This window comes from Plectropomus leopardus, chromosome 6, assembly GCF_008729295.1.
Source record: "Plectropomus leopardus isolate mb chromosome 6, YSFRI_Pleo_2.0, whole genome shotgun sequence".
In the NCBI taxonomy this organism is placed as follows: Eukaryota; Metazoa; Chordata; class Actinopteri; order Perciformes; family Serranidae; genus Plectropomus; species Plectropomus leopardus.
The window spans coordinates 9011004-9038329 of NC_056468.1; the positions used below are offsets into that span (position 1 = coordinate 9011004).

Consider the following 27326-nt stretch of genomic DNA (forward strand, 5'->3'; position numbering starts at 1 on the left):
ATCCTTCTCCTGACCCTGGAGAAATATACTTATTGCTCAGCATTTGGTGTCAGTGTGGCAGCTATACTGCAACAGTAGTCGCAGTACAGTACAGAGAATCCAGGTCTGGGAGCTGCAGCTTCTTCATCAAATGGATGTGGGCCTTCAAATGATATCTTAGAGGAGTGCTATTTTTTGCCTTGTTGGTTTGGTACACTGAGGAAAAAAAAAATTCCAGGATATGTCCCTTTGTTTTCAGAGAGAAATATAAGGCTCTGTGCACCATGGGGATACACTAGGAATGAGACACGGAGCGTTTTACTCATTTTTTTGAAAGGAAAAACCATTTTAAACTCCAAAAAGTAGAAGTATGAGGCCGATTTCTCAAAATGTAATGGACCTCTCTAGGTGAGCATTTCAAACAGGTGTAACTAATCACATTAATTATGGCTGCATGCCATTTCCTGCAGATGCGCTGGCTCCGGGGCCCTGCTACTGCACACGCTCACAGGCACACCTAAATGGAAATGAAGCCATTTCTAACGTTATTAGTTACACCTGTGAGTTTCCGGCTATGACAAGTCAAAATGTCTGCTGTAGAAGGGTTTGTACTGTTGCAGTCAGAGTGGGTTGATGATGACACAAATGTCCTTGAGGTGGCTCCAGGAGTCCTTGAGGAGGTATCAGAGGACCATAACCGGGTTCCTAGCGGCTATAAAGTGGTTTTTATTAAAGAGGATCAGGGGATCTTTTAGGAAGCTGCAGGGTGTCCCAGCAAGATTGTAAATGTCTTAATGCCATTTTTCTGTTACACAAATTTTTGTTTCAAAATATTTGTCATGATTACACGCTGCATAGTTAAATGTTTATTTTTTAAATTTAAATAATGAATGTATTATTTCTTCTAGGCTAACTGGAGATACATTATACTTTTTTTTTTAAAAAAAGCTTTGTTCTTGGGCTTTAAGAAATAGGTCTTGTGAAGAGTTGAATTAGAAGTTTGATATTATGCTCATGTTTGTACAGTGAAGCTAAAGCCAGCAGCTGCTTAGCTTAGCTTAGTTTAGCGTAAAATGAGCTAACAGCTAACAAAATCCACTTATAGGCAAATTTTGTTATCTTTGGACAGAGCAAGGCTAGCTTTTTACCCATTTTTCAGGCTTTATGCTCAGCTAAGCTAACTGTCACCCAGTGGTAACCTTATATTTAATTGACAGATATGAAAGTGGAATCAATCTTTGCATCTAGTGAGTCGTGTGAGCTAATTGCTGATATAAAACACATTCAGAGAGCGCAATACTTGTTTTTCTCAGTGAATGATAATCTTAAATGTATCTTTAACAGGTGTAAGCAGCTGACGTACCCAGAGGACCTTCCTCAGATCTCTGTGGTCTTCATCTTTGTGAACGAGGCACTGTCAGTGATCCTGCGCTCTGTCCACAGTGTGGTCAACCACACGCCAGCACATGTGCTCAAGGAGATCATCTTGGTGGACGACAACAGCGACAGCGGTAAGACCCTTGGCAGCTCTATTAAATAGGATAACATAACACAATGACTTCAGAGCAGCATTTAAGTCTTAAACCCCTTGTGTCTGACTGTATGTGCTCAGTGGGACATTAATTGATGCTTTTCACAGCCAGTCACTGTTGATGTTTGATCCACCATCTCTGGGATCATTTCCTTTTTGCATCATGTTTAATTGTTTCTCATCCACGTGTGTATCCTCTCAAACTCTAAATCACAAAACCTGTAGAACCTGCACTTTATCATTGTCTAATGCTGTAGTTTCGCTGATTCAGTTAAGACAGTCGGCCAATTCATCATGTCTCCTCTTCCCTGGTAGAACGTGAACTAAGGTGTCATACACAGATGAGTTAGTGTGATGTTTTTGGACTCCTGCCAAAGTCGTCAGTCTTATAGTTACTTATGTGCGTCGGTGTGTGTGCCTGTGTGTGCGCGTGTGTGGGACACTGAGTATGTTTGGTTTTGTGAGTAACAGTTGAAGGGATAGAGAACCCCTGAGGGTGGACTCTTGAACACCAGGTTTTAAAATAGCTAAAACAAAAAAAAAAGAGGAAAGAGAAGGCATGGGATTTGTCTCGTCCTTTTTGAAACTGCTGCGTACAACTGTCTCCATGGTGATGTGGGCAAATGCTTCAGTTGCCTCCACACCATGACGCCCACAGCAGCTGACGATGCTCGGCTCCACAACCCAAAAGCTTCCCCGTTTGGAGAGGGAGGGACAATGAACTAGATTCCAGACGACACTTGGCCCTCCTTCACTTGGCACAGAGTAACAGGCCTGCCTCCCTCAGGCTGGCAGTAGAAAAGGGCGCATGAATAACATACTGAAAGAAGGCCGAGCAGGAGTCACCACTGGCACATCTCTGCTCCCCGCTGAGGCTCTAACTGCCTACCATTAAACAAGGAGCTGTTAAAAGCTGGTGAACAGACAAAAATGGAAGCCGTCCCCTCCTCTCATTATGTCTTTATGTCAGTCTGCCGCACACATTTCGACTTACATGAGGGTTTTCCTGAAATAGATTATTGAAGAACAACTCCATTTTCACTAAAACGACTGCAATATTTTTTGACAGTATTTAATTTTAGTTATATTTTACCTCTCCTCCCTTCCATAAAATGTTATTATTGCAAGGGTGATAAAGAAACAGCATTCAGACTCGTTATGACAAAAATTCACTAAAAATCCATAATGAAATTACTTTGGAGTAACTCCATAATAACTGATTATTTATCATCAGAAAACTCTGGGATACTTTAAAGCTACTACATTCAAAATTGTTATATTAAAAAAGGATTAAATGACTGTGTAATGTGAAAGGTGTTGCTCATAATGATGAAGCAATTGAGAATTATCATCTGACTGCAGTTTCTTAAGCTCTACAGAGCATTTTACCATATCAAAATTAATTTCTATTCCTCTACGCTGCTGACAGCCGAGGCAGGCGGAGAAGACATTATGTTTTCAGGTTGTCCTTCCGTATACTCACTTGGAATCAGCAATGAACTGATAAGAATTTCATAGTCAAAGGTCAAGGTCAGTGTGACCTTGCATCTCTCTAATTCTCTTGAATGCAGTATCTCAAGAAGGCCTTCAGGGAATATCCTCACATTTGGCACAAACATCCACATGGACTCAAAAATGAACTGATTAGACTTTGGTTATCAAAGGTCAAAGGACATGGTCACTGATCTCACAAAACATGTTTTTGGCCATAACTTAAGAATATATATGCTAATTAAGACAGAATTCAATACAAATGTGTAATTAATAGGATAAAATAATGAAAAAAAAAAGAAATATAATGTTTCACAAAAACACTTTCCTCAGAAACACTGATATCAGTTACCCACATTAAAGCTGTACTGACTGTAGAGATCTTCTGTACTAATGGGTGACTGATGTGCTGAGGCAAACAACTGCCAGGCTGTAATTCTAGTTTTAGGTTTTGGTCCACAACTTTACCTTTTTTGCTTCACTCTCATAGCGCTCATCCGTGTTGTTGCAGCAGAAGCAAACAGGTGCTTTCAGAAAAATACATTGACTTTGCATTAACTGACCAGCGCTAAATGGCAAAGATAGTGACTGTGAACACAGTGGAGCCTTCAGCAGCTAAAGAGAAATATCTCTGTTAGAATTCAGTGGAGAGCCACACAGCCAAAATGGGGCCCATATTGGACTAATATTTGCCAAGTCACTTAAAACACGACTCTCAAGGAATGCTGATGTTGCTCTGTATCTGTAAATGGACAAGTCTTTGCTAACAGCTTCACAGTATCAACTTTCTAAGGTTATTAGTCAGTGTTTATTGTTTGTTGCGCTGCCTCAGTTTTTCCTGTTTTATGGAGTTTTTGACAAGAGCAACCCCCTTCATCAAAAAACGACATGACTGTCTAATATCCTGATATTTCAGCCACAAAGTTGGCATCCCATTCTCACTAATTAAACCCTAGAGATTCACCTAATTCAACGCAACAACACCTCAGGCATGGAAACTCATCAGAGCTGTTAGACTAACGTCGTCTCCAGCCACAGGAAGCAGCAAATTGAAACGGATGTACAAGCCGTGTCCTAAACAGCAGTGAGCGAAACAGAGAGCTTAACTCATGTTACAACTTCTGCCGCTTGTTTGGTAACCTTTGCTGTAAAGCATCACAGACTGGTGTTCAACATTAGCACGCCGCGTGCAGTTCACTGACATCACGGCATGCGACAACAAAGTGTTGATGTTTTCATTGTCCACTTGAGCATGTTTGCTACAAGGTCACATTGAGGTCACCGTCTGCGAACCGACACATCTGTCAGCGGCTCCTGCTGCATGTTTACCAACTGTGATGATGATTTGTGCAGAAGTGTGAGCTGTTTCTCGGGAGGCGCTCTGCTGTGACATTAGACAATTAACATGCAGGGCTGGACTGCTTGACCTTTTCTGGATGGCTCTGTCTGTCCCCTCTCATTTAAACAAGGCTCAGTGAGATGAGTGGAGGTACAGCCACGCTCACTCCTGGCATAATAAATCAAGCACAGGAAGCATGTTTGCCTTGTCGCTGCGACACATTTCCTGAGCTGGGACAGCTGCTGACATTTATTGGAGGCTGAGAGAGGTTTATTCACAGCACTGGTTCCAGCGGTCTGAAGTGAAGTCACATTCCCAGTGATGAGTTTTCTCTCTATGTATGTGTGTGTGTGTGTGTGTGTGTGTTTATGCGTGTGTTGGGCAGGATGACTCCAATTCATTGTTGTTCGCCATCTTACTAGCAAGGAAAAGGCTTAATGAGGCCTACAGGATTCAATTCTAGCAAATACCACCACCAAATTGATAACTTAATGATTCATATAATGAAAACAGGATATAAACCGAGGAGCAGTTGAATACAGCTTGTAGTATTAATTTCAAATGGATCTGAATTACTTTGAACATTGCATACATTAAATCTGATTAAAGAATGGAGGATTTGCTCATTAACATACTGCAGGAAATTTGTCTGACACATTGACACTTGCAAGAAACAATCTTGAAAATTACACTGGTTCTATTTACAATAAATGAAGTTCATTTGTTGAAATTCTCTGACTTTCACTTCCATTAAAAGTTTGTCTGACTCGACAGTTGCAAAAAACTATTAAAGTGCAAAAGTTTGTTGCAGTTGTGTTTATCACATACAGCATTTAATCATTATTTGTAGTCTGACAACAGTGCACAGTATGTCTGCATCTATAGACATGGGTGTATTATGAGATAATGGGCCCCTGGGTAAAGATATATAAAGGGCCCCACCACCTCCGCTACTTGGGAACAAGACCCACAGCCTTTTGTACACGTGTTGTGTCTCTTTTTCATCATTTTGTGTCCTTTTCCACTTGCTTTGCCTCGTTTTGCAGATATTTTGTGTCTCTTCAAAGCTCCTTTACATCTCTTTTTGGCCATTTTGTCTTTTTTTTTTTGTTTGCGTTGGCTCTTTGAGGTTGTTTTTTTGTTTTTTTCTGCCTCTTTGTAGTCATTTTGTGTCTTTTTTTGATCATTTTGTGTCTCTGTGGTCATTTTGTAGTCGCTGTGTATCTTTGAAATTCTTTGCATGTAATTGTTATTTTGTTTTTTTAGGGGTTTTGTGTCTTTGAGGTCATTTTTTAAAGTCATTTTGTGTGTTTTGTTGTCATTGTGTGTCTTTTTTTGTCCTTTTTGTCTCTTTGTAGTCTTTTTGTGTCTTTTTTTTTGGTTGTTTTATGTCTCCTTGTAGCAATTTTGTGCCCTTTTGGTCATCTTGTGTCTCTTTGTAGTCATTCTGTGTCCCTTTTAGTATTTTTGTCTCTGTAGTCATTTTGTGTCTTTTTGGTTGTTTTGTGTCTTTGTGAAGTAATTTTGTCTGTCTTTGCTGTTCCTTTTCATGTCTTTGTGGTCATTTCGAGTGTCTGTACATCGGTACATCTTACAGTAATACAGTGACAATTTGGAGATGAAGGCTGGTGGAGGCTGATGCTTCAGTTCAGTTATCCATCCATGTCTGTAGAGCAGGTAAAATGTTCACCCGGTGATGAAGCAGAGCAGAGCAGAGAAAAAGAACGTAACTTAGTTTAAAGAGTGTATCCCTGATTGTTGCTTTAAAATGTACCCGTCGGTGATTCAGAGAAAAATCATAGCATAATATTACTAGAGCGTAATTTTAAATGAAGTGGGTGAAAATGTTATGAGTAGGCAAAGGATGGAGGAGTCAAAAAACAGGAACTAATTTACCCTAACCCATCGTGCTGCTTTCAGTGAATGTGTGAGAGGTGGATATCCTCCGTATTGCTGACAAGCTGCTGCACAGATTACTTCCGCAATGCCAAAATGTTCCCCACTTAAAGTGAAGGGCTCATACTGTCACACAGTTTAGGGTTGTTATGCCGGGATGAGGAGTATCATTTTCCTTTTGGCTGCAATGTTTTTGAATATTTAATGAAATTCACATTAATGTGGTGAGCCAGTTTACCCGTTAGGTAACGTCACTAGTCTGCTTGTGATCGATCAAAGTGATTGATTTCAGACCTGTTTCCGTATCAGTGTCTGAGACAAGTCCATAAATCCACTGCTAGAAGAATGTGGCCTGTGGTTTGTGCAGCAGAGACTAGACCTTTGTAAACACAACAACAAAACACAACTGAAGGATGTTCTGAGGCTGATCTTACTGGATCGTAAACAGAAAATCCTGTGGCTTATTTGAATACAAGTATGCTGCTAGTTAGTCAGCACATTGGGGGCAGTGCAAAAGAGAATATAATTCAGGATTTGCAGCATGTAAGTGAATGCTAATGCTTTACCACAGTTTAACTAATCAAAAGCATGTTCAATACCTATTTGCCATCCATCTTTAACACAGCGGCTTCCATCATCTCCTTTGTCGACACAGGAATTCATGGTGCTCCTCGCGCAGTCTACTACGCGTTCATTTTAAATTCATAGCATGATGGATAGTTATTTATCCTCAGCTATGTTTCATTGCTAGTCCTTTAAAATGTATTCCCTGCTCCATAACTCTCCTCTCATGGATGCAGTCCAATGTTTTATTTGCTAGGATCAGAGGGAGGCCCATAACTTTTCTCCTTCCCAGCAAAGCCCAGTAATTATTACACTCTAATAGCTTTTATCATATTGTTGCTGCAGGGAAGGCCGATGATGAAGGAGACTCGTCGCACAGGTTCAAAACCTTTCTATAGTGCAAACAGAACCAAACTGCAAATGTCTTAGAACCTTCAAAGGGGTGCAATGCAGCCTCTAAAAGCGACTGATCCAAATGGGAATGCAGTAAAGTTGAACCTCATTATTTCTAAATGATCTTACGTGACATTAGAACTAAATGGTAACAGCATGCTCATTTGTAGCCGACCCCATGCTGAGATGCTTTATACCAAAGAGATTAAAGAGTAAAAGGTCTAACTTTGATGAGTTCAGCTCTCTCTTGATGGAGTGCCTATTTCTTTTTGTTATAGTTTTGCTTAGAGGGCACCACAGTGTTGAAACCAAAAAAAGTCCTGGACTTAGAGTGGTCAAGACTGAGTCAAGACCGAGGCAGGGCGAGTCCCACAGTGCATGACACACTTTCAGTAAAATGTGGGATATGTTGAAGATGCAAACCAAAGGCAAAACTGAAAGATCCATATTCCCCTGAAAACATCCACACAAAACAAATGAAGAGTCCTCTTGATTCACCTCTTTCATTGCCATGCTGTGTGTATATATATATATCTATATGTTTGTGTGTGTGTGTGTGTGTGTGTGTGTGTAGAAGTGTACCATGAGAAATGTCTTGAAAAAAAAAATAATCAAAAGGCATTGTAGGGGTGAGTTTATATGTTGAAATGTTCTTTTGTTTTCTGTGAGTGAATAAGTACAGACACGGAGTGACATAACATCTTTATTAAGCATTCATTTTAAAGTTTAGTGATATTCCTATTTGGGTTGCAGCTATATACCAGTTTTAAGGTATGTGATATGAAAGTTGATGGATATCATACTGCGTACATTTGCTTATCTACGATATTGAAAAAAAGTGCAGTTTTACAGAGAATTTGCCCTTTATTTTAATCATTTTTTAAAGGGGAGACTTTTTGTATGTAAAAATGGTTTAAAGTTTTAATCATAATAGTAATACATTTGTTCAAAGCTAACCCAAAACCTTTTATTGCTTTATGAGTCATTCTGACTGATAATAATAATAATAATAATTCTGTAATACTGTAATTCCTTGAAACTGCAATATTTTTGGAGATGGTTATCATAGTTAAAATCTCATACTGTTTCAACCCTAATACCCACAATCGTGGTCTTGACTGGTCTTGACATAAAATCTATTGTCCTCCTTGCCTGAGACAATGCCAAGGCAGAGTAAAAATGCTGTTGAGTCTGAGACCATGACCTTCAAAAAGCAGTCTTGGGACAAAGACAATTCTCAAGTACTGCGACACTGGGTTACTCAAAACCGGGTTTACATTTGGACAAAAGTAAACCTATACAATCTCAGATCGTGAATATAAAATGTTCTAAAATCATCACTTCTTATTGGACAGTAGTGGCACAACTCCCTTAAATGTAACTTAACTAAAAGTAGAACCACCAGTCACTGACAAATTCTCCTATCCACAGGCAGCATGTCTTTGAGCAGTAGGAGAAAAAAAGCAAAGATGCGTTGTTTGCACAGAAATGCTGCAGCCAGCTGCCCGGCAGTTTCACCTCTGCTACCTACTTGCAGTCAGAGTGCTACCACTGTCTGCCCTGCTGCCCATTAGTTCATTTTAAACGTAAAAGTACCATTGAAGTGGAGAACAACGCATCCACGGACAGACCGAAACAGAGAAAGATCCCCTGAGTGGTTGCTTTAGTTTGGTGTCAAATGCTAGAGCTTGATTTGCTTCAAGGGTCACTGCTTCCAAATTCACCCTCTCTCCGTGCACCAGCACCATATGTTAAGACCTTGAGCTGGAAAAAGACTCCTGACAATCCTTCCACTCACTGCGTCTCCTCAGTCACACAGACAGGGGATTAGACTGCCATTTTTCTACTTTCACTGGCTGATTTATGTGGCGAGCCACAGTCAGAAGCTAGGTGTGGATGCTGTTCAGAGCCGGTGTGCCACAAGCGTCCTTATTAATCTCTCCCTCAGAAAGTGGAACGCTCAGCAGTAACCCAGAGGAGAAGCTCAAACAGCCATCTATCCTCCAACGAAACACAGACAGCAATTTGTGCAACTGGCTGTTTATCCGGAAACTTTTTTTTCCAGTGATGACAGCCAGACTTGTCTGTGAGAGCAGAGGAGGAGAGATGTTGTAATCCATCTGGAATAAAGACATCAGCAGTGGAATGCATTAGATAGTCACATCGTACAGCAACCTGTATCGTAACCTTGAAGACTGTCTCAATTGGGATTATCAAATGAATGCTGCTTTTCTTGATATTGTTGGATTTGATACAGGATTTGAGTTAAAAACACATCTAAGCTCTGAAAGATCAAAATGATTTTCAACAAAAATACATAAGCCCTCAGTGGATCTTTTACCTTTTTTCATCAGTGTGGTGTCCTTTTCATATTAAAGCAGAAAGGGTAGCTCAGCAAACAGGTCTCTTTACATTATTTTTCTCTCACTATTTGGAGATGTCATCATGCAGGTGAAGCTGCCAGCTACCATGATTGTTGGAATCTAAAGCAATGAATAATAATAAATTACAGTAATGAGATTACTGTATTATTTAACAAGTATTGTAAATGTTTACAGTTTGAAATTTGTTTGTTTTGAAATTTGAAAAGTAATCACATTACAATTGCTAATCCCAGTAATTCTGTGTTTCTGCAATATTTGGGGGTTGGCTTGTGAATATACTGATCTCTACAATATGTCGAGGTGGATGTTGTGGCTGCAGCAATTAGAACAAGCCAGGTAGAGCTCTTTCACATTCGGTCTGAAATCACCGTAAACCATTATGTCTCATTTTCTATTTGTACGTGTGATGTCAAACGTGTTGTGTGGGTTTGCAGGTTTTGGAGTTCTTTAAAGGCATCTAGCGGTTCTCAGCTGAGCAGCTAAAGTAAAGTTACAAATAAGAATAAGATGCCTTCGTACGATGCTGAAGTTAGCTTTCGATTTGCAGCGTCCGATTCAGCAGTTAGATATGGGTAGAAGAAGCAGTGAAATCCTCCCTCTTTTTGCATTTTCACAAATCTAATCTAATCTAATCTAATCTTGTCCAGATTTGACCAATCTAAACATAGTGGTTTTTACATCTGGACCAAGTTTTGAAGTTTCCCTTTAGCTGCCAAATTAGAAGCTACAAATGGGAAGCTAACTATAGCATTGCCAAATTTATTTTGCTATTGAGTAATTAATTGGGATACTGATGTGATTACTTTTTAAATATGTCATTTGTATGTAATGAGTAGATGATTGAATTTTTCAAGCAGCTTGCCCACACTGGTTGCCATTCTTATTCACTCTTTTAACCAAAAGAGTAAAAAAAAATTTTAAAAGATAGAAGAAAATAACCTTCATTTTCACTGCAGTCCTGACATAAAGACTCAAGGAAAGTTAGACCAATCCCATCTTGGAAACACATTTTCTGCACCCCATGGTTAATTCACTCACGCCGTCATTTGGATGTAATTTAAAGGGAGATTTTCTCTAATCTGCTCTCTTTCAGTGGAGCTGAAATTCAACTTGGACCAGTATGTGAACAAGCGCTACCCAGGCCTGGTAAAGATTGTGAGGAACAGCAAGCGGGAGGGCCTGATCCGAGCCAGAATACACGGCTGGAATGCGGCCACGGCTCCTGTCGTCGGCTTCTTTGATGCTCACGTCGAGTTTAACACTGGCTGGTAAGAAAAGGTCATGTTGAACATGAGAAGGTCTGAGCTGTTTCTCTGTCCTTTCTCACCTTTGCCTTTGTGGTTTGCTTTTCATGTTTTCAGTACAGAGGGATGTCATGTAAGATTATTATCACTGAAATACGCAGTTTAGTGTGCCCTAAGCATTTTGATATAGCGCCAGGTCAATTCTAACTGAGACAGCACTTTTCAGCAGAATGACTCTTATTATTACTGAGGGTTTATCGTTAATAAGCTTTCCTCTTTTGCATTGCCTTTGAAAATGTGAGTAATGGGCTTTGGTTAGAGCTGAATAAAAAGACAGCCCAATTTAAATGACACTACCTGTCCAGCAAATGCACACTGATGACAAGAGAGAGAGCCAAACGCTGTGAAAAGTGAGAGTGAGTGTAATTAAAGAGGGAGCACAAATGCTGAGCATTTCAACATAATTTTACCTGCAGGTTCTGGGCTTATTTTGAGATGTGAAATTACTTTGGGGGGTCTCACTCCAATGTCTGGCTGCTGCTTAAGTTTACCAGCAAACAAGTCACTCAAATAGATGTAATTGACACCTAATTTGAGCCTGTCAGTGTTTAAAAATGAAGTGTAGCTTTTGTTCCCTGGGAGGCAGGAAGAGGGGCATGGAGGGATGAAGAAAGAGGAGAGATGGAGGAGGATAGCAGAGAGATATATTTTCCACTTGAAAATGGTTTACTGTGTCCATGGATGCAGTTCAGCTTTTTTGGCTAACTAGATACCAGGGATGTAAACAAATATCATCAATTGTTTTGTATATGAACAGATAATCTGCCCTGAATACAAACATAAAGCAGAAGCAGCAGAATTTTTGCAGTAATATTTGTTTTTTTGTCAGCCCCCACTGCTGTCACATGTTATATCCCAAGCGTCACACTATTTCCTCTCTATCATAACTCAGTAAAGTTAATACCTTGAAATCTGAGCAATCAGGTTAATATTTTGAAGAGAAAAAAAATGTAGGAAAAAGGCAATGAGAAACTTATTACGGAATGACCCAAAAGTGAGCAAGAAATTCATTTTAAAAAAGTACAAGAAAATAACCTAAAAAATACCCACAAAAATATCGAATATCGAATCCTGGCTCTTTGAGCAACTTGACAGTAGATGAAAACTGAGGAGCTCAGATGAGGGGCCGTCTCAAATGTGCATGCAGAGGTCATGCTGGGCCATTAACAGCTTTTATTTAGAGTCAGTGTAGACTTACATTTTCATTTTATGAATTTGTATTTCAAATACAAAACATGATTCACTGTATGATTAATTCGGGGCATTATGTATATTTTGTGAGCAGCTTAATGAACAGATACATATGTATGAGTAGTATTAATGGCAGTAAAAAACAATATGACGTAAAAAACGAGGCAGGCTGGATGATTCCCAACAGTTCTGGTGTCGGCTTTTCTCACCTCTGAATACAGATATTTTTGTGACACAAACAGAATCAGATAGTAGCACTGTCTTACACCCTTATCGAATTCTGCCATACTCACATGTGATGCCTCATGAAAACAGTATACTGACAAGCCTGTTAAAAGCAAACTCAGTGCTTTCTTTAACTGGTAAAGTATTGAAAAGGATCCCTTTGTAAAGATAACATGAAAGCACTAAAGGTCAGGGTGATTGTGAGCCTGCTTATGAAATTAACAAAGCATGTGTATTCTGTCTACCATGTATTAGTCAGCCATTTACCACCAGACACACTGACCCTTTAGCCCTTGTAGTGATATGATGTACCTTGATCATTGCCTCTCGGCACTCTGTTTTTGTAGCGTGAATGTGAACTTGCGGCCCGCAGGCTGTGTAAGACGAGCCGCCCAGCCAACAAACAGTACTCAGGGAGACGGTTGCATCATTGCCTAGGTGCAGTTCTGATGATAATTGATACCCTGGTGGATCCCTCATCTGTTTCCCCATCTGTTCTTGCCCAAAAATAGACATGCCTTTCATGCCCCCCACGTAACCCATTCACCTCCATGTAGGTCTCCTCCTCCTCAGTTCTTGTGCTATGTCATCACCACCCCCTGCTCTACATGCTGTCTCCTTTGAGTTAGTTCACCTACTGCCATCGTGTGAATTTCACAAACCTCCCTCTTCTGCCCCCCAACACACACCCCCACCCACATACCCGCCTCCATCTTCCTTTGATAACTGCTGCCTTTATTTTATTTTATTTTATTTTTTGTCTTGCTGCTTCAGATTTGCTTTTGCATGCGTTTTTATTTACAGAAGTCCATGAAAAGTAGAGCAGAATCCCTGTGATTTTTCTACAGGTAGATGCTGGGTAGAGGAATATGGCAGGGAGGGAGGTTGACAGACATCTTCAAGAAGCTCCCTCTTGCTGCTTAGATATCTTTTTCGTGTGTGTGTGTGTGTGTGTGTGTGTGCATTTATTATCGACTGTATGTCTGCAAACATTCTGTGCCGCTCCTGTATTCAGATAGATTCACTCGTGCTATCCACACTATCTGTTTGTTACAATGGAAGAAGCCCCCTATTTATCATAATATGATTATTCACCATTGCACATACAGTGATAAGTGAGATGGATGGCTCCTGTAGATGCTGTGGAGAGTCTCCCTCAATGACCTTGCACACGCTGCCTGTGCATACTGAGAAAGAGACAATGCTGCCAGCTCTCAGCTGCAGTGCTGTGATTCATTGGCATGGCATTCCACCTGGGGTGCTGTACATTTGCAGCTGAAATGTAATGCTGGTTCGCATTACTGTTAAAGCAGACATAATTGTACCATCCTGTATATTGCTCCTGACAGCTGTTTCCCATTCCCTCACACCATGTTGGTTTATGAGGAGTTAAGAAGCGAGGGTTATCCACCAGACGAGTGATGGAATCAGATTTCCACAGCTTTGCTCTGCTTTAATATGAGGATATGAAATTGTTGCCTATCATTAAGGCAGTATTGCATCAGCTAAATGTTCATAATCCATCTCCTCTAACACTTTATATCCATCCATCCTTGAGACAACGCTTGTCCATTCTGCTTCAAACAGGGCCCGTTTCGCTCTGCCTGCTCTGTAAATAAACGGGATTAATGGCAGGAAATGGGAGCGTGTTGTAATTAGGACCTACTGTATCCTACTATGCAGCTGCTGAGGAGAGTCGCAGGGAAATTGATATTTATTTGGTTTTGAAGTCCCTGCACTCTTGCAATCTCAGGTTATTAGCGATTAATGATTAGAAGTATAGCAGCCACTCCCTGCTGAGTGTGTGCGGGAGATAAGATTGCCATTGCAGCGAGGTTGTAATGAAATACATGCTTCAGAAAGCAACACTTTGATGAATTTTGAATGCTCCGCTGCGATGTGACCTGGAGAGTTTATCTAAAAATGAGACAAAATGGTGGAATTCATAAAAGTAAGAATGTAGTAAAACCAACCTCTGCGTCCTGCAATTATGAAACATGTAATATTTGTCATATTCATATTTGCTATCAGGTTTTTTTTGTTAATATGGAGCTCTAGCTGCTTATTATGCCACACAGGTGCAATGGTATTATATTAATCTCAGTGGTACATAGATTTGAGGATTCTTGAAGGCTGAGGAAATATTTTCTTAGCAAAGTAAATCATGTCTTTACTCTCGCTTACTTTGTCTGGTGGTGGCTTAGTGTTTATATCTGTCTGGAGACAAGAAAGAAGGCTGCAGCCATACTTAGTGCTTCACAGAGCACAAGCCAGGCAGACCTCCAAAACTGCAGAAAAGACGGGGATTTATGCCACCTTTACATTTCTATCGTATCAACCACATCCTGAGCAAATGCATTTAGAAGTAGTGTGGAATCTAACATTGCATCGCAGGAAGCTTTTTTTTCAGTTCATGCTTCTGCATCCCACTGTCTACTTCAAAAAGCCTCAAAGCCACAATGAATTGACATTCTGCACAGATACCTTTTACTTTCTTTAGATTCTGCATTTTTTATGGGAGGCAGGAGACTGGCCTGTATTAATATGTGCTCTATATTGTGCATGTCTGAGCTGCTCTGTGAGACAGCCAGGCAGGAGGAGTGTGGAGTGCGGACGACCTCACATTTACAGAGAGTTAATGCAGTTATGAAATGGCCAGAGGCACTGCAGGCTTAGATCTTCTTCAAAGACACACCCCACACTGTCACATGCACGTGCATCACTTGTACACAGGCAACAAATTAAAACCTTCACAGTTCATTTTTACGCTTAAAAATGACCAATTTACACAGTGTTACTTTAACCCTTGCATTTTTATTTTAATAGTAATTACTGAGTCTTTGTGCAGTTTTGCTTTTAGCACTCCTTTTTCATCAACTCCAGCGTGCATTTGGAAATAAACTCCCTCACAGTGGCCTTTATGTATTATATGGATGTACAACAGAAAATTTGTCATGTGTCATTTCCATGCAAAGTTCGGCATTTACCAATATGGATGTGAGCAGAGGCTGCAATCAAATCTAACATCAGGTCTCAGCAGAGGAATATTAGTATCATTAGATCATTATTAATTAGATCATATTCTGACTGGCATCTACGTATTTGCAGCCACATATTATTCACCTAAAAATTTACAAAATATTATATTTTATAAGCTCTAATTAATCTAAAATATTTGAAACACTGACAAGCCAAAGCATGTTTACATCATTTATCATTAAAAATAAACTATATAACATAGTAATTATTTAAATTCTAGTAGCATAGGCGATTACATTTTACCGATGATGACTTTTCTTAAAAAAAAAAACACTTAAAATACTTAATGGATATGTCACAGACAGTATAGAGGTTAAAAATGTAATTTACATTCCAGAAAACAACTTTGACTGTGTTTTAACAGCAACATTTTGTTGTTAGAGTTTTAATTAAATTTTAATTAATTTTTCATAACATAAGTTTTGTAAAGGCTTTCCAAAACATGAGAAATGTAACTCTCCTCAATTTGTCGTGCTATTCTTGTCCATGCTCTCACATCAATTATTTGGGTCGTTCGTTGAAAGCTACATTACCACAAAATCCCCCCCCATGAGTGGTTCACATGTTCACTGAGAGCCCTCATGCTCTTTGGGGCATAATTCTGTGCACAGTTAGATTTCATTATCTGATAATTCCATGCTCCTGAATCATTAACTGTTTGAGATCTGTTGATCTGGAAATTCTAAATAAAGAAGGTAATCTCAAAGGGGAAGAGCTGCAGGACAAAGGCAGGACACTGAGGTCAAGTAAATCAGATATAAATTACGATTTTACAGTGATATTTATCCTGGCTTGTAACACTTATGTTCTGTTTCTTTGATTCTGTAAAATGTGTGCGCAGCTATTATAAAAGACAAACAGTCAGCCATGAAGAGTTAATAAATCAAAGGAGCTCCTGATTCAGTATGAACCTGAAAATGAAAGTAATGTCATGATGGTGCGGACGGCACTGGAGGATGTCAGCATGAATTCATAAAGTTGGATGAGTCATAGGGATAGGAAAAAAAGTCCTATTGTTGTATGGAACAAGGCATGATTTTGGTTGATGAGGATGAAAGCCCTCTCCGTTTTATGCAGATGAAATTGCAGATACAGGAAGAGGAATGACGCAGGCTCGTCTGTCAAAACCAGATGTGTCCTCATTTCCAGAGCGTCTCGATCTTATCAGCCTCATGGTTCCCTGAGGTGCTGGAGCTGCTGGCTGGCTCTGGGGTGTTTTGAGGGGGTTCTCAAGGACGCAGAGAGATGAATGGAAGGTGCTGGAATGGCAGAGAGAGCTCCTCGAGGTTAGGGAGTGTAGAAGGAGATACAGTAACAGCAGCACCTCAGCTCGCCACGACAAGCTAACCACGTGAGGAGCAACATTAAACAATCCTGACTCAAGGTTCACGGCAAAGTCTTTATGCCAGCACCTACTTGCATGGTGTAAATGATATGTGGGCCTTCAGTCAGCAGGGTTTGCTCATACTATCCTTTTCAAACGACAGAATGGCTCATTGAGTTGAACAACTTGTTTGTCGGACGGCTTTGAAACATCAAAAGGTTTCAAAGAGAATTCATCATGTTAAAACCTGCAGCAGAAAAGATACAGACAAAAAATAATAATTCAGGCCATTTATCATCATTAAGTTATTTCTGAAGTCAAACTGTCAGATTGTTTTTCCAGAAAAGAGAATATCTGACAGACATCAACACATTTTACATCTTCTATATTGTGATTAGAATATATGGCTAGTCTGTTGTTTTTTTTTGTTTTTTTTTTTAATTTTTAATACTCCTTTTTCATGTCGACTAATCTGTTGGCTAATCTATTGCTGGACTCTCCTGCGGCTCTAGCATTACTGTGGAAGGAGGTCAAAATGAGTTTGCAGTGAGTGGATGGCTTCATTAAAGTCTGCTGTCTTCCCTTTGACAGATGAAGGTAGTCTGTGTGTACGTGGAAGCTATTCAGTCTTAAAACACTAGTGTGAAATCTGTTATGACACAGGCTTTGGTTAAAAAAAGAATGTGACAGTGCTGTGTAACCATGTATGTAAAATGAGAGCTGGATATGGTGCCACCACTCAGCCTTGTTGACAGTTTGTGGCAGGGGCCACTCGTGGTACTGCAACTAAAACATTCTCTGCAGGCGCAAAAGCATTTTTCCCCTTAGAGTGGTGTGGGGATGATGCTTATTTTTGGGCCAGAACGGAAGATAGCACATTCCTGTGTCCTTGACAAATAGCATATCGGATTTTTTTATTGGATTTTTAGATTATTGCACAAAATATGCCACAAGCAAAAGAGTAGTAGTGTAAACGCAATCACCAGAAGTGAAAAACTAACAACTATGGCCATTTTCTCATTGAGTCTGAGCTTGTCTTTGTGAGTCTGCCTTCTAAGTATGATGTGCCCTCTGCTGCTTTATTAAAAATAGCCTCTGATTGATCAACAGACTCAACCCAAGACATCATAGGTTGCTAGTGAATGGATGTGATTAAAATCTGAAACACAAAAAATTGCAAAAGGGGAATTCAACAATTGGTACCCAAGCTGGCTAGCAAAAGACCAGAAGCACACTGTGGGTGGGTTTCTGGTCTTCAGTTCGTGATTGGCGTGTTGTTGCTGCTGCCTTTCTGAATGCACACCGGAGGACTTAAAGTGAAATTATTTTGGATGGAGCGCAGATATATTGAGCTAGTCTAACATAAACACGAGAAACGGGAGGAAACAGATAGCCTGTCGCCTTCAAAGCTTAATGTTTGTGTAATCTGTAAAAAAAACACCCAAACACCCCAAAATCTCTAAACTAAATAACAAAACGTATTGCTTATACGTGTGATGCCTCGGCAGTGATGGTGCCAAATGTACATGAACAAATGTACAATTATACTGTACTATAGTGTTTAGATATATTTATTTTATATTAGTACTTATGTTTAAATTTTATTTATATATTCCACACTTTTCTACTTCTTTTAAGACTTTAGAATGGGAGCATCTGTAATTAAAAGCAATTTCCCCTCAGGGATGAATTAAGTATTTCTGGTTCTGATTCTGATTCTGATGTGATCCTCTGCCTTGAAGTCACTACTGAATTGTATGATTTGTTTGCTTAACATGACCACTGACTCTAGTTAACATTTCCCTACAGCATGGGTAATCAATACAGCCACAAATTTCAGAGGAAAACTCTAAAACTTTATAGCTTCAGAGTAAAGACAGACAGACTTGTCTGCCAGCCTCTCAGGATGGGTCTGTAATACTTTTACCAACCACTCTCTCGTTATTAAATGATGGATTTTCTTAGTACTGCTTCATTTTTTACTGACATCCCATATCGTTTAATTTGGATCCATTCCATCTGTACTTTCTGTCCCCTACCTTCATGTGATAAGTAGTAATTTTGCTTTGAGAAGATAAATGGGTTTCACTTCTTGAAGAGAAGTAGATGGGGGGGTAGGATGAGAGTGAAGATGGAGTGAAAGAAAGTCAGTGGGTGGTGAGAGAGAGACAGAAAGTTGGATTGTTGGAGTCCTCTGGAGAGCTACAATTATCATTTTATAATTGCATCTTTCTTTTTTAAATTTAGAAGTATATCATGTGACGAATTGAGCCTATGAAGAGTTGCTTTGAAGATATGGCGCAGATCATCTCTCAGCATGAGAAGATTATACAAATGCAGCCAGCGCCGGCAGCATTTCGGCGTCATACTGTACCATATGGATCTGAAGTGCATGTTGCCCTTGGACAAAGCTTTAAATAGCAGAGGAAGCTTACTGTGTGAGGCATCCACAGAAAACCATTCCAGTTACCAAGAGACACAAAAATCAGGAGTATTTTATCTTACCGGTACAAGTCCTCCTAAATGGCACTTAAGTTCCCACAGTAGCAAAGTGTTGCCTCTTAAAACCTGTTAACAAAACTGCTGAGGGCAGCTCTTACTGTGAGGAATGGTGAGGACACAAAAAATAAAGTTGGGTCGATTATTTTGCTTGCGATGATATCACATCTTATGATTGCTGGAGGTTGGTCTGTGTTCATGAATGAATACTCCAGTTGTGGAAAATGCAGTCCCCAAAACGTGTGTAGTTAAAAAAAGCATTACTTTTACCAATTGACTGTGGATGTAAGATGAGAGGAAGCACTGAAGCATTCCTGGGACGTTGACTGTCCCCAAACAAGATGCACTGAGCTAAACAAAGAAACAAAACTGTAATGAGCAGTTTGTTCACCCATTGGTAACACAGAGACAATATCGCAACTGCTATCACATTTTTTTTTTTTCACAGGAAAATCTCGAGGATGCCTGTGAGGTTGTAGTCACTGGGAAGAATTGCCTTAAAGTTAAAGGGGTAGTTTATAGGAGTTGAAGGAAAAATCGATACAGCATGTTATTGCGATATTTTAGTGTGGCAATATTGTATATCAATACACTGACATTGATTATAGCTATTTTTTAATTATATGTTGTTAAGATTACAAATACAAATTAAACTTTTGGTAGCTGGGGCGTCAGGTGGCTCAGTGGATAAAGCAGGCGCCCCGTGTATGAAGGCAGTGTCCTTGCTGCAGAGGCGGTGGGTTCGATTCCAGCTTGTGGCCCCTTGCTGCATGTCATCCCCCCTCTCTCCCCCTTTACGCTAGCAATCTCCTGTCCTATCTAATAAAGGCAAAAATGCCTAAAAAATAATCTTTAAAAAAAAAAAACGTTTGGTAGCCTACTTGAAGAATATGATCAATTGCTTTGTCAGTCCACTAGATACATTTTGCAGCAATAAAAATGATTAAAATAATAGTTGACTTAAGTTTTGTGATAATATCTTATTGTGGGGCTTCTGGTGATACCCACTTCTAATAGTTTGACATTTTGGAAAATAACTTGTTTTCCTTCAAGTAGGGTTGCAGCAGTATACCATTTCCAAGGTAAACTGTTGTATGAAAATTGACAGTTCTCATTTTGTGTGCATTTGCTTATCTTTCAGGCCTTAACTCTGCCATGTCTTGTCCTGTCACCCAAAAAAAAAAACCACATGAACTTTCTAGTTAACAAACACAATGTGCGCTTACCACCTCTACTAATTGATCTCCTTTATGTTGCTATGCAATAAATTTCACACTGCTGTGTCAGACACTCGTTGCTCCGTTAGTCTGTTTAAACACGTTTAACAAACATAATATTATCATCATCACATTGTCATATTGCGTATTACTAATGCAATACAAACTGAATTTCGTGCTGTGACGCTTTCTGCACAGGTTGCTGATGAAGGCTACTTTTTAATTCCCTACAATGTGTCAGAGTGACAATGCTGTTTCAGCTGGTTTGCACTTTGCATCAAATCAAGTTTGTACATCGGACCAGACCGACACAACCTGAAATTGTCCCAGCTCTGGTGTGCGTACTGACAAGCCTGTCATTCCAAGATGTTTCTTCCAAATTGGCCTGTTAAGAGCTGCTCTTAGCCTTAAGATGTTTTGTGACTACGGCCCCTGCTCTCCACTCAGTGTGCTCTAAAAGAATTTGTGCCGGCCAAAGCTGCCTCAGAGCAAAAGCCATGAGATGAAAAGCCTGGCGAGTGCTCGGAGCAAGGCCTTTTTCAGAAACTAACTTGCAACCCTTCAAATAGAAGGAAAAAAAGACAGTGAGTGAATAGTTTTCCCAGGAGCAGACTAAGCCTCTCTTTTCACCTGATGTGTTTTGCTTTATCAGGTTTTACCTCTTATCAAGTCTCTCACCAGGATAAGTGTCACATTTTGACATTTCGTTTTCATGGGCAGGAGATATAAAATATGATATGATATTATTTGTTGTTCTGCTGAAAATTCATTTTGCAAGACCTTCACATCATAAACAGTGGAGGGAAGCGGATCTTGGCAATCATTTCCAACGCAGAATAAATGCTGATTCGACAGACTGCATTGTTGCCGAAAACCCATGTAAATGTAGCGCTGGAGTGAAAGTTGAGACGACATCTGCAGTCATCCATAGCTGCTACTGGCACTGTTTTATGAAATCAGGATCTACAGTAAATACCTGTTCAATAAGTATGAACAATATTTGGGTTGATTTGCTGCACATAGTTTCCGTGAAACCACAGCTTTCACTTCACATTTACATACTGTTTCCATCTGGCCATTGTTGACCAGATTTATTCATCCTAACATCGCTGCAATATTAATACTTCAAACCTCTGCAGGACAGAATGAAAATATGCACAGCTTTATTATTTGCCCTGTAACAGACTGTTCTCCTCTCACTGTCTTTCTTCACCTTTTGCAACTGTGCAATGAAGCGTCTGCATACTTAACACAGAAAGCCGGCTCTTAACTTCTGTCTCTTTTCTCATCCAAAGGGCTGAACCCATTCTGACCCGAATGAAGGAGGATCACACCCGCATCATCCTGCCCGCCATAGACAACATTAAGTACAACACGTTTGAGGTGCAGCAGTACGCCAACGCTGCTCATGGCTACAACTGGGGGCTGTGGTGTATGTACATCATCCCTCCACAGGAGTGGCTGGACAAGGGCGATGAGACAGCCCCTATCAGGTGAGGGCCTCAGCTGGCCAACAGCGTCCATTATAGATGAGGATGTTTGATGAAATATGGATAGCCTCAGGATATGACTTATTCATGAGTGGAACCATCAAACTAAGGTGCACTGGGGTCCGACATTCCACCCGAACACACAAATAAAGCCTTCCCGTACGAAGCTGTCTAATTACCATGATGAATATCGTCATTTTGATGCAGGATCACAAGGCCACAGCGATGCAGTGTCATTAGTGTAATTGTATGTTGAATATGAGCAGGGCAAACCGTTACACCATCGTTGATTGGAGGACAGCACTGGCTTGTATCATGTTTCCTTATAATCCTAGAATTGATTAGATGTGTCCTTGGTAAAATCATAATGGACTTAAACTGACTAAGAAAGAGCTCAGGTGTATCAGGAGTATTGTGTTACTGTAAATAGTTATATATATATGTGTGTATATATATGTATATTATTACTGAAGTTTCGGTAGCATTTTTCTTAATTGTTAAATCTGTTAGTGAGCACTTATCTTTTAGGTAATCCATCCACCTGACAGTTGCTGCATATCAAGATGCTGATTATACAGCATGATTAATTTTATACAGCATGATTAATTAAAGGCAAGGCAGTTCAAGTTGCTCAACATAAACATCAAAAGCATCAAGACAGTGCAAAACAGGGAAATTTAAAGAGCATTTAAATGTAACTAAAAACTTAATTTAAAAGTTAGAAAAAAGATAAAGCAAGCTGAAAATGTGTGAAAACATGCATAAAATACAAAACTAAAAGTTACAGTGCAGTGAAATATATAAATAAGTAATTGATTCAATAAAAGGCACAGGCAAAGAGTAAAGTCTTCAGCTTTGATTTAAAAGAACATGAAGTTACAGCAGCCCTGCAGTTTTCTGGGAGTTTGTTCCAGATATGTGGTGCGTATTAAAAATGCTTAGTCTTGGCTAGTCCGCTCTGTCCCAGAAGACCTTGGGTGGACCAGGATGATTCATATTGTAGCAGAAAGTCAGAAATGTACTTGGGTCCTAAACCATTCACTGCTTTATAAACCAACAGTAATATTGTGAAATTGATTCTCTGAGAGACAGGAAGCCAGAGTAAAGACCTCAGAACTGGACACTGTTGTGCCTTGGGTTACTAACAATAAAAGGCCACTCTAAAATGTGCAGATTTATCTTTAAAAAGACATTTATCAGGATTCCTCGAGACTTGTGCTCCAGAAATGTATTTTTTGGTCTTTGGTACGAAGGAGGTTCAGTCAGTATTTGGTGTGACCACCATTTGGCTCATGCACATCTCCTTTGCATAGAGTTGGTCAGATTATTGAATGTTGCTCACTGCTTTTCAATGGCTGTGTGAAGTCACTGGATAATGGCAGGAAGTGCTGTTGTACACGCTGATCCAGAGCATCCAAACATGCTCAATGGGTGATATGTCTGGTGAGTATGTGGGCCATGTAAGAACGAGTAAAATATGAGTCAGACATGATGTCGTCATAGCAACAGATGAATGGCATGATAATTCGTCTCAGGATCTTCACATGGTATCACTGAATATTTAAATCCAAATCCAAATCTCCATCCATAAAATGCACCTGTGTTTGTTGTCCGAATATTATGCCAGCCCATACCATAACCCAACCTCCACCATGGGGCACTCTGTTCACAATGTTGGCATTAGCAAACAGCTCACCCGCACAGTGCCATACATGCCATCTGCTAATTGCCTGATAATATTGAAATTGGGATTCATCTGTAACGAGAACCCTTCTCCAAAGTGCCAGATGCCATTGAGGGTGAGCAGCTGCCCACTCAAGTTGGTTATGCTGACGAACTGCAGTCAGGTCAAGACTTTGGTGAGGACAAAGATCATGCTGTTGAGCTTCCTTGAGACATTTTTTACATTTTGTGCAGAAATTCTTTGGTTGTGCAAATTAATCACAGTCTGGGTGGCTGGTCAGATAATCTTGCAGGTGAAGAAGCTAGATGTGGAGGTCCTGGGTGTGTGGTTACATGTGGTCTGCAGTTGTGATTTTGGTTGGATGTAGTGCCAAATTTCTGGAAATGGCATTGGAGACAGCTTATGGTTGCATAAGGATTATTCGGTTCACAGGTTCCTACAGTCAGCATGCAAACAGCACGGTCCCTGAAAAAGCAAAATCTGTGGCATTGTGTAATGTGTTCAAATTGCACATTTTGGCCTTTTGTTGTTACCATCCAAAGGCACACCTGTATAGTCATGATGCTGTTTAATCAGCATCTTGATATGCAGCACCTTTCAGGTAGATGATTTTATCTTGGAAAAGATAAGATAAGATAAGATAGCCCTTTAGATTCCTACAACGGGGACATTTGCATTGTTACAGCAGCAAAACGATTTTAAAGCAAGGTATGTACAAGGTGAATAGAGCAAAAAGAACCATTTAAATAGTAAAAAACAAGATGTGAAACTAGAAATAGAAATAGGAATTGAGCAAAAAAAAAAAGAAAAATGAAATAGAGGCAAAAGAACAGTGTAAATAGTTAAAAAAAACAAGAGTCAAAACTCAACAGTAAAAAGATATTTACACCAATTGCACAAAAGCCATCTGCTACCAGTGATTTTAACAACTTCTTATTCAATTTTAAGACTAATAAGTGGTAACTGTATGGGTAAAAAGGGAGAGATATGCTCCTAAAAATTAAAGAAAATTACTCTAATGTACTGTATATTTCCAAAATGCAAATTACACAAGTATGTTACTGTGTATTTTTAAGCAGAAATTGCATTATCAATCATTGATTATTTTAAAATGTTTCCATTTACCTGTTTTTTTTTTATTGCTGATGAGCAATGGTCAGTAAAATAGAACCCATCTGGCAAGTGTTTCAAAATAAAAGTCTAACAGAAAACCCAGAGGAGGGTCTAACTGTCTTTGAGCCACTAGAAGGCTTTTTAATAGGAAACATCTATGCAGGACATTTAAATTTCCTTAAATATAACATAACAGTGATACTGACTCAAAATAATTAATGAATCAAAACAACATTTCTGTTTAAAAAATAGGAACTCTCCAGCAGTGCAAATGGTAAGACTCCAGAGTTGAAATTAATGCTGTGGAAATGCACATCATACTGAATTTATCAAGACAACAAGAAAACACATGAACTGCAGTTAGCCTTTCTGAATACTGTATCTGCATAAAGTGGTGACCTGAATATGAATATCAATGAATGTTTACAAGCTAAAGCTAAAAGAGTCAGGTTTCTCATTCGTCTATTCCATGTTTTTGGAGCGTGGAGACCATTAGCAGTCACATTCCTGATGCGTGATATAATATCAGAACCTTGGGCATGAAGCCCACCAGCATCTCCTGCCATAACAATAAGAAAATGTTGCATCATTCAGAGAAAATTACCATGATTTTGTTGCCACGGCAGCGTGGCTGAGCCTCAATAAACACAAAGGCGCAACAACAGAGAGAGAGTAGCAACTGGAATGGGTTCAAAACCAGTAAGAGAGGTGTGACTGCAATGTGGTGTGTTTTATTGATACATTTTGAGGCTATTCAGTATCTTTAGATGGGCTTGATTCTAGAATACATAAAAACAAAACATGGAAATATGAGAGTGAAAAAGACATGAAAAGAGAGGTGCAGTATGCACATAGCAAATGTGGTCATGCCTATGAAAATATCCATTTTAACTAAACATTGTAGTTACCTGCCAGCAGGCTACAGTGCAGGGTTAAGGTTCCCAGCTGCCCCTGAGCTCTGATCTCTCTGATGAAATGAATAAATGCATACGTCTCAGAGAGACAGGCAATGCAACTGTGAATATATCTGAAATATGATGGCTGAATTGTTTTATGATTTGGGCATTTAAACACTCTTGAAGGACATTTCATATGCTGCTCTACATGGAAGAACTCAAACTGTATTTCCTTGATTTAATAAGGTAAAGCCAAAGCTGGTGCAGGAGCCAAGTGTGCGAGGTCAAGTCAGAGCCAGCATGAAGTAGCTCAGCTATTGTTTCTCATCTTTTTTCATATTCATAGCAGTGCTGGACTGCAAATGTTGCTATCGGCTTAGTGTGTTGCCTCTGCAGCTTTATTGCTATGAAATCTTGAGGTCACATCAGAAGTTTGAACACACAGGCATGTGAAAAGTTTCATGCCAGAATGTTTTTTTTAACAGAAAAAGAATATATTGATACTTGGCTATACTTGATTTAAAAGACGTGAAGTTACAGCAGCCCTGCAGTTTTCTGGGAGTTTGTTCCAGATATGTGGTGCGTATTAAAAATGCTTAGTCTTGGCTAGTCCGCTCTGTCCCAGAAGACCTTGGGTGGACCAGGATGATTCATATTGTAGCAGAAAGTCAGAAATGTACTTGGGTCCTAAACCATTCACTGCTTTATAAACCAACAGTAATATTGTGAAATTGATTCTCTGAGAGACAGGAAGCCAGAGTAAAGACCTCAGAACTGGACACTGTTGTCCTTGGGTTGCTAACAATAAAAGGCCACTCTAAAATGTGCAGATTTATCTTTAAAAAGACATTTATCAGGATTCCTCGAGACTTATGCTCCAGAAATGTATTTTTTGCTCTTTGATACGAAGGAGGTTCAGTCAGTATTTGGTGTGACCACCATTTGGCTCATGCACATCTCCTTTGCATAGAGTTGGTCAGATTGTTGAATGTTGCTCACTGCTTTTCAATGGCTGTGTGAAGTCACTGGATATTGGCAGGAAGTGCTGTTGTACACGCTGAAACTGGAATGGGTTCGAAACCAGTAAGAGAGGTGTGACTGTAATGTGGTGTGTTTTATTGATACATTTTGAGGCTATTCAGTATCTTTAGATGGGCTTGATTCGAGAATACATAAAAACAAAACATGGAAATATGAGAGTGGAAAAGACGTGAAAAGAGAGGTGCAGTATGCACATAGCAAATGTGGTCATACCTATGAAAATATCCATTTTAACTAAACATTGTAGTTACCTGCCAAGTGCAGGGTTAGGGTTCCCAGCTGCCCCTGAGCTCTGATCTCTCTGATGAAATGAATAAATGCATACGTCTCAGTGAGACAGGCAATGGAACTGTGAATATATCTGAAATATGGTGGCTGAATTGTTTTATGATTTGGGCATTTAAACACTCTTGAAGGACATTTCATATGCTGCTCTACATGGAAGAACTCAAACTGTATTTCCTTGATTTAATAAGGTAAAGCCAAAGCTGGTGCAGGAGCCAGTGTGAGTGATGGCCCTCTACTTGACTTGTCAAGACCCTGAAAATATTCTGTTTTTTAGGAATCGTTGATAATAACAACACCTGGGGCAGCTGTAGGAAGACTGACATTATCACCTATTAAGTAGATAAGGCAAACATGTTGGCAAACAGTTGCTTATTCACACATCCAGCAGTTACGGAGCAACATTATCATTAAATTGGAGTTATGATTGTGTCCAGCTGC

At 39.6% G+C, this 27326-nt stretch overlaps 1 protein-coding gene across 2 annotated transcripts in view; it reads left to right on the forward strand.

Annotated features, from left to right (window-relative positions):
* Window positions 1-27326, forward strand: part of galnt9 (polypeptide N-acetylgalactosaminyltransferase 9) — a 108391-nt gene that overhangs the window by 29658 nt on the left and 51407 nt on the right. For both annotated transcript variants that reach the window (XM_042487464.1, XM_042487465.1), the window contains exons 3-5: window positions 1324-1490; window positions 10671-10845; window positions 21672-21869. In XM_042487464.1, the coding sequence (XP_042343398.1) occupies window positions 1324-1490; window positions 10671-10845; window positions 21672-21869 (540 nt within the window). The remainder of the gene's footprint in view (window positions 1-1323; window positions 1491-10670; window positions 10846-21671; window positions 21870-27326) is intronic.